An 8655-nucleotide genomic window follows, 5' to 3' on the forward strand; every position below is an offset into this window, starting at 1 on the left:
TTATATGTGTTAAATCTTGTCATGTTACTTCTACAAAGAACAAACGTATTCTCGGAGATTTGTTTCCGCGTACTCGGGTACGGGACTGTGAACCTGGAAATTCCGACTTATTCAAGAAGGCACTTAAACACATCACTGCGACGTTGGATCATATGACGTGCGACGCAGGCGTAGTCGGGAATTTAAAAACTAAAGGACTTTCTGGCCAGTTGTACTGTGACGTGATTTTGGTGACATCCGTGGACATGAGATTCATTTTGTCCTCCGTGGCGCTCGTCTTGTGTGTTGACGTGCTGCACAGTCTGCCGCACACGTATTTGCAGGTAACGTGACACAATGTTTTCATCATGCCTTACTTCCGGCCAGAGTCTCGTGATCCAGTTAGCCTAACTGGCTGCTCGGTCTGTGTTCATGTAAAGCGCGTTTTTAAACTACAGCCGGAAAATCAGGTGAACACCTGATGTTGTAAGTTTGCTCAGGCGCTGATTTTCATGGTTGGAGATGAATTGCTAAAGCTGTGCGGTCAAATATTAAAACGTCATTTCATGCTCCATCGTTTATTTCGTGCTGAGCGACCTGCACCGTTACAATAATTCATGGCAATATTTTTGCTTTAGATTGACTCTGTGATTGACAACGTCATATAAAAACTCGGGAAGACCAACACCCAAATTATGAATGATCATAAGCTGACCTCCCAGCCCAGTGTTCATTCACTGCTGCTCGTTTCAGTCACTGTGCAAACGTCCTGTTTATAAGGTTGGAAACCTGCAGTCAGCTGAGACTGAAGACGTCAGCTGATGATGACGAAACGTCCAGATGAACACAATCAGCTGGTGTTGCTTATGTGATGTGTTTTTCTGTCTGTCTCTCTTATAATGAAACTACCATAAAAAATTAGAGACTTTATTTTTTGTAACTGAGCAATGTTGCAGAGTCAGCAATAATTACTTCCCCTGCTATGTTTTGGTTCTGCAGTTAAACATGAAATTCTCTGAGTGTTCACAGATTTGAAGAAGGGCAAAAGTCACACTACGATGGTTTTTAGCAGACCTGGTTTATTTTTCCACAGGAAATAGTGGGCAAACATGGATTTACTAATGCCAATAATTGGATTTGTGCCCACAGCAAATTTCCAAGGAAAGATATTCATGATTAAATAAAAACTCTTAATTTCTCAGTAGTTGGTTCTTAATTTTTGTTATTCTCACCAATGTAAGTGTCTGTTGTAGATATCTGTAATTCAATTACAACTACTGATATTTTATCATTAAATAGTTTAACTCCATTAAAACTAGGGATGGGAACCAAGAACCAGTTCCTTGGATTTCTTATTGATCCCACTTATTGGTTTTTGTGAAATCAGTTGATTTCTGTTTGTGTGTCAGAGGAGGAGAATAGCAGCGCAGTATACATCGTGCACATGCACATTACTTTTAAAGGATGAGGCGCAATGGTAAAGTGGAGGCTCCATCCCAGGACAGCTGGGTTATACTCTACAGACAACATGGGAACGTTGGGAACGCCAAGAGCCCAGAGTGATAAAGCTGAGTGTTTTGTTGACTTCGGCCCAGCAGAGCTTGAGCTTCAACAGGGATTTGTTTGTGGTGTGTGGACTGGAGCCTACAGGTTTATATGCTTCTCAGTTCCCAATTATAACTGTTGTAAGTTTTCATTTAATAATTCAAATATCTGAAAATTATTCAGATATTCGATCGTGGCTCAAGAGTTGGCAGTTCGTCTTGTGATTGGAAGGTTGCCGGTTCGAGCCCCGGCTCGGACAGTCTTGGTCGTTGTGTCCTTGGGCAAGACGCTTCACCTCCCGCCTGCTGGTGATGGCCAGAGGGGCCGATGGTGCGATATGGCAGCCTCACTTCTGTCAGTGCGCCAGGGCAGCTGTGGCTACAACTGTAGCTGCCTCCACCAGTGTGTGAATGTGAGAGTGACTGAATAGTGGTGTTGTAAAGCGCTCTGAGGGTCTCGAAAAGTGCTATATTAATGCAATCCATTATTATTATTATTATTATTATTATTATTATTATTATTATTATAGTTGTCACTGGTGAGAATACCCATTTTCTATCTAGATGGTTTCCATACTACAGATATCAGACATGGATTTGAAATGACCATTAAATGCCTGATTGAGGAAAAAAGTTACCAGTTTGTGCACAAACCAGTAACAATAATTCACAATGTAAAATGACACTCCTGTTTAAAGTCTTGATCTTTATGCATTTCATTCCTTTTTCTAGTCACGACAGCATCATGACGCAGATCCACGGTTCACAGAGAAGTTTTTCACTCAGACTCTGGATCACTTCAACTTCAACAGTATGGGAAATGGGACATTTAATCAGCGCTACCTGATCACAGGTGAATGTAGTTCCCTGTTAATAATATAAGACATTCAGCAGCAAGTGATCCGTAATATCGGTCTCTCCTGTCCTCTTAGATCAGTACTGGGAAAAAGGCTTTGGACCCATCTTCTTCTACACTGGCAATGAAGGAGACATCTGGGAATTTGCCCTGAATTCTGGATTCATCACAGAGCTGGCTGCACAGCAGAGGGCGCTGGTCATATTTGCTGAGCATGTAAGAAGATTCTTTTACAACTCAGACAGTGTTTGTGACCAGTCTATTAGTGGCTCAAGACTATTTGCACCTCGTGTAACAAAAAGGCAAGTAGAGTAAAGCTGAAGCTAGAGTAAAGCATGAGGATGTAGGAGGACGTCCTCATGCTGGACCTGTGAGCTGCAGCAGCTGGACCGTGGCTGCCCGTCTTCTGATTGTTGCTTAAAGCTTGAACTTCTTGTTTGCTTGTTTCTGTCTAACAGAGGTACTACGGCAAATCGCTACCATTTGAGAAAGACTCCTTCAACATACCTCAGATCAGCCTGCTGACGGTGGAGCAAGCCCTGGCTGACTACGCCATCATGATCACTGAGCTGAAACAGCAGCTGGGAGCCACAGACTGTCCAGCCATCGTGTTCGGTGGCAGGTACGATGCCCTTAACTCACACCGACATCATTGTTCTCTGCTTGTGTGACTTGCCTTTAGCTGTGCTTTACACTGTAGGTATTTATTTCTTTACTTTAATATTTGGGCATATCAACAAAGCCTGTTAAAGCCGGTTTAAATGAATGTTTATGTCCTGCCCCTAGACATAACAACTTTTGATTCCAATTTCTAATAACTTGCTTTAATTAGATTTTTCCTCATTCTTGAAATAATTTTTTAAATTGGATATTAAGTAGAGATGGACAGGAAATGTGGTTAAGACATGCAGCAAAGGTCAAGGGTCAGGCTTGAACCCAGCTGCTCACGCACTGAACTAAAGCAGCAGCCTGCAATGAAACAAGCTTCTCTGTTCTGACAGTGTAAGGTTACTAAAAGACATTTCCAGGATAAATAGTGTTTGGGAATCAGACACCAGATCTAACAGGAGCCGCAGAGTGCAAGCTTCAGTAACCTCTGTGTGTTCCTGAAGTGTAAAATGATAAACGAATAATAAGTTGACAAGTTTAAACACACAGGTATTTACAATTCTGGCATGTGTGAGTCTTCTTTATGATATATGCTGATCTGTTGTTTATTGTATCTGCTCCTGCAGTTATGGTGGGATGTTGTCAGTTTATATGAGACTCAAATATCCAAACATAGTGGCTGGAGCTCTGGCCGCCAGCGCCCCCATCCTGTCCACTGCTGGCCTGGGAGACTCCAGGCAGTTTTTCCGAGATGTTGCGAGTGTAAGTTGCTTCCTTTCCTTCTCTCCCAGCTCGTGACGCTGTATGATTGAGAGGCAAACATGGAAAGACTTTTCTGTATCCACCCACTTTAAAGTGATCTTTAACTAAGCTGCAAGTATGGACAAACCAACCAAACAGAGCTTTTAAACAGGCCCAGTGTTGTTGTTGAAAAAGGAAGTGAGCCCATGTATTTACTTCATGTATAAGCTTCACACGAGGATTATCCTGCCCACTGCACTTCCTCAGCTGAGGACGTTTGCTGACATGCAGTGTTTTCGTGTTGTTGTTGCTGTTTTAATGCGTTATGGTCTTACTGGGTTGGACAGAATGAGCCAGGATTAAAGAAGAAGAGATTGCAGAGTCAGAATCACTGCACTTCTGCTCTGATACTTGATTATTGGGTTTAATCAAAAGGAACCTGTGTTGCTTCCATTATTTACTTATATGAACAATGCGCTGACTGAAACTCATCCCAGGCTCTATAGTAACCATTGCATTTTCCTCGGATGTTGGAGCTGGCATCGAGTTCATTGTGTTTCAGTAATAAAGCTGACAAAGAAAGGAGAAGCACAGTTTGTGTTGTATTGTGAAGACTGAGTAATATGCCACCTGGTGGTACTTGCTGAGTGACCTCGGGGCTAAAGAACCCCTGATTTACAGGCAAGCCTCCACGTACATTTGCAGATCACTGTGGATCTGTCATGTCTGAAGTGTGCAGACTGCAATACACACAGTAGTTCTGCTAAAACTCTTGGACCTCCTGATCTAAATCCAACTGAGATCCTTTGTGGATGGATGGCAAAGTTTACAAAAACAGTTCCAGGCAGTAGATGCCCTTCATGCAACCGTCTTCACCACTTGGAGAAATTTTCCCACTCACCTCATGGAAACGCTCGCATCAAGCATTGAAGTGATCAATAATAATGGTGCACTCATTACTGGGTTCATGTTTGATTTCTGTGTTTGGGGTTTACGTGGTTTGTGGAGGTGCGGCCCTTTGATCAGGACTGTACATAATGATTATGTGCTCTCATGACCATCAGCTAGGGGATGTATGTTAATAATGGAAACCATGTCCTGCAGGAACTTTCAACCCTGTGTCAGTTTTCTTTGGCTCCTCAGCGTTGCCATGCTACTGAAATGAAAGTGTTTTCCTACCATAGCGTTGCAGTAACCGTCAAACTGATCTTTCTTTGGCTCCAGGACTTTGAGAGTGTTTCCTCTGACTGCACAGATGCTGTGAGAGGAGCTTTTCATCAGCTGAAAGAACTGGCTGAATCGCAGGGTAATGAAAAGATGGCTTTAATTTGAACTGCTATTTAAATATTCAGTGACGCAGTGTTGCTATAGCAGCACATCGCACAAAAGGTTTATTTTCTCTTTGTCGAGGACTTCTGATAAAGAATATGTGGTGCTACTTGTAGTTGGAAAGTCCTGTAATAAAAAGTAAAGTAACTGATAATGAAAAACTCTCTGTTGTTGTCGCCAGAGTATCGTCACATTCAATCAGCGTTTGCCCTGTGCAAGCCTCTATCATCTGCCCGGGACATCCACCAGCTGAATGGTTTTCTAAGGAATGCCTTCACCCTGATGGCCATGCTGGACTACCCTTACAGTACTCACTTCATGGGGAACATGCCTGCCAATCCTGTCAAGGTACACAGGCTGAAGAAGGACGTGTGGCGTCTTTTCCAGACTATAATTTGACAGAATGCTATAAATAACACTGTGTTACAGAGAAATCCGAGACCATAATAAGTCTTTCACTAGCAAGGATACGGTTACTGGTCAGGGCTACCGGTTGGAGAAGACCTCTCTGAGGGCCGATGACAGATTTCATTAAAGTATAAACACATTTACAAAGGATGCCACACCAACAGAAGCCATAGTGTTATAATAAGATGCAATGAGGCCGTCTGCTTCATGTCATTAGATTTTGTGTTATTTAAATGATAAGCCGTGCTTGAGGCTGGTCGAGCCTTGGATACCCTCCCCAACACGTTTCATTGATATCAGGGAGCATGATAATGGAAGAGCTCACTCCTAGAAATGTTTTATTATAGAGTAAAGGTGATCATTGTGAACAACTTAACACCAGCATGAAGCCCCCCAGACAAAGGTGACACAGCTTTGTCTTCCAGGTAGCCTGTGAAACCATGCTGGGAGGATCGGACCTGCTGGGTAACCTCAGAGACACTGCAGGTGAGACTTTCAGTGATGATCAAAACTTTGTTTAAACAGCACAGCTAGGACAGAGCATAGGGACAACAAGGAAGTAGCACTTCTCACTCCCGACATTCATTTCCATGTGTCTCTATGGGATTCCCCTCCCTGCGTATTTCTGCCCATCCTGATTGGCTGGTGATTGTAATGACCGCGTCACGCACAACCAACCCTTAAATAACTTGCACTATTATGTAACCATTGTTCAAACACCTCTTCTCACTGCAGCCTGCTTTAGACTGGCTCGCTTAACTGTACCTAAGCTTCAGGTTTGCTGATGATGTGGTGGAGAGGCCTGAGTCTAGGGGGCAGGCTAGAAGCATCGTGGTCCAGGATCTGGAGGTGTCTGAGAAGTTCACGAGTGAACTGCTGTCCATCATGGACCACCCGTTACACCCACTCCATGTGACACTTTTTGTTTTCAGTAAATAATTCAGACCGTTCTCTATAAACTGTACCAAACCTTGCTGCTGGTTTTCACTAATGACGTTTGCACCACTGTATGATTAGTTCTTCAAATTCCTTGTGTTAATATTTTATTTGATCACTGTTGTATATAAACCTTTATGTCACTTAATGAGGCCTTCGGTGTGGACCTTTGGTACTTTTAACAATGTTGGGCTTTTGCGTTTTCTCTCTCTCGCTCCGAAGGTTAATAACACGTCTGTATGTCTCTTTCATCTTTCAGCGATCGTATACAACGCCACCGGGATTCTGCCCTGTTTTGACCTGTACAGCCTGTATTTGGAGTGTGCTGATCCCACTGGGTGTGGGCTGGGCTTCGACAGCCTGGCCTGGGACTACCAGGTACTCCAACACCCACTGGTGAATTAGTAATACCACATGTGTGACATTACTGATCCACTGTGGCAGAATGGGTATTTTCAGGGATGCCACAGTCGTAGTATGTTTCGCCGACCTCGTCTCCTCCTGTTGCTTCCAGAGCACTAAAGTGAAAGTTATCCCAGTCACCAGTCTCCTCTGATTAAACATGTGCATTTTTTGCCTTTCCCCATTCATAAAATGATTCAGATTTATCTTTGTGCTTTGGTGAGTCCAGTTTTAGTGACTCTGCACAGAGATGTTTGGATCTGGCTCCAGATGTGAATCCAGGGGTGGAACAGTAGATTAGTAGACATGGGTTTGAATCATGTAAACATGGATCTTAAAAGACACAATTTGTGGAATTGTTGATACCGATAACAGAGCAGAAGAAGCCCCGAGGCAGTACTACAGTGCTTTGGAAAGTTAGATTTAGATCATTTTAACTGTGAGTAACTGGATATTATCCTTTCTGATGTTGATGAACCTGCGTCTGTGTCGTTGCAGGCATGCACGGAGATCGAGCTATGTTACGAGAGCAACAATGTGACGGACATGTTTCCTCCGATGCCTTTCACTGAGGAAGACCGCAGGCTGTACTGCTCCAAACGCTGGGGTGTGGTTCCACGACCGGGTTGGCTCAACATCCAGTTTTGGGGTGACGGTGAGAGCTGAAGACCAACAGACTGATGAGACTGACATTTAGAAGTTATATTGCACGTGGCTCAATAAAGGAAATGGTTTGTTGATTAGAGCCACAAACTACATAGTAAATGGACTGTGTCTTATATCGCGCTTTTCTACATGCCTGCCTGCAGCACAGACATTTCACCAGTTCTGCTGGGCTGGCTTGTAGTTCAGGAGGTCAAGCAGGTCGTCCCCTAATTAGAGAACTGGTGGTTTGATCCCAGGCTGCATGCCAAAGTATGAATGTACGTTAACATTAGATAGAAGTGCTCGTGTGAATGAGCCATGTTGTATAAAGTGAAACAAGAAGTACGACGAAAAACTTCTTGTTGCCATAAAGTTTGAATACATTTGTCTCTCGGTTAGTGTTTCTAATGAAGTCTTGTGTGTGCAGCTCTCTCCACAGCCAGCAACATTATTTTCTCCAATGGAGACCTGGACCCATGGGCCAACGGAGGGGTAAGTGTGTCAACCAATTAGCTATAATTCAGTAAAGCTTCTGTTTCATGTGTGTTACTTAGCTCTTTGTGCTTTAGGTGCGCACATCCCTGAGTGACTCACTGATAGCACTCAACATATCTGGAGGAGCCCATCACCTGGACCTGAGGTACAGCAAGAGCATTTTTCACTTTTTATAGAAACTCCTGAAACCTCCCAAAAATGTGCAATTGCTTCATATGGTTTTCTGCAGGGGTTCTAATGAGGCTGATCCAGTGTCAGTGATTAGTGCCAGGAAGACAGAAGCAGACCTGATTGCACATTGGGTGAAGATGGAGAGGACCAGATTACAAAAGTTTGTTTGAGCACGTTCACACAAGAATATTCGAACTGCAGTTACAGAAGAATCAGACTGCAGCTTTTTGAGACTGTTCAATGTTAAATAAATTTATTTTTAAAAATATTGAAATAAATAAAGTGAAATGTAAAAATGAAACACCAGTTTGTAAATGTATTCATTGTAATTTCATTTTAAATTTGTACTTTTTTCAATGCATATGTTAGTAAATCAGGATCATTCCAAACCAGCAGTGTTTTGGAATCTGCACACATCTGCATACATCTGCATACTGCCCCGCCCCCATTTCTCTGAACGGCGAACACATTTACCTCCAGGTGAAGAAGCAAAAGCAGTGAACTGGTGACGATACGGTAAGACAGAAGCTGCACCTCTAA

At 43.1% G+C, this 8655-nt stretch overlaps 1 protein-coding gene across 1 annotated transcript; it reads left to right on the plus strand.

Annotated features, from left to right (window-relative positions):
* Positions 1–148: 148 nt before the first annotated feature.
* dpp7 (dipeptidyl-peptidase 7) lies at positions 149–8416 on the plus strand. The gene is made up of 13 exons (XM_004558608.4): positions 149–323; positions 2256–2376; positions 2456–2595; positions 2838–3001; positions 3615–3750; positions 4954–5035; positions 5240–5406; positions 5892–5952; positions 6662–6780; positions 7303–7459; positions 7877–7941; positions 8019–8089; positions 8174–8416. The coding sequence occupies exons 1-13, from the start codon at positions 153–155 to the stop codon at positions 8283–8285; spliced, it is 1566 nt and encodes a 521-aa protein (XP_004558665.3). The 5' UTR covers positions 149–152; the 3' UTR covers positions 8286–8416.
* Positions 8417–8655: the final 239 nt, after the last annotated feature.

Source organism: Maylandia zebra, linkage group LG12 (genome assembly GCF_041146795.1).
Source record: "Maylandia zebra isolate NMK-2024a linkage group LG12, Mzebra_GT3a, whole genome shotgun sequence".
Classification (NCBI taxonomy): domain Eukaryota; kingdom Metazoa; phylum Chordata; class Actinopteri; order Cichliformes; family Cichlidae; genus Maylandia; species Maylandia zebra.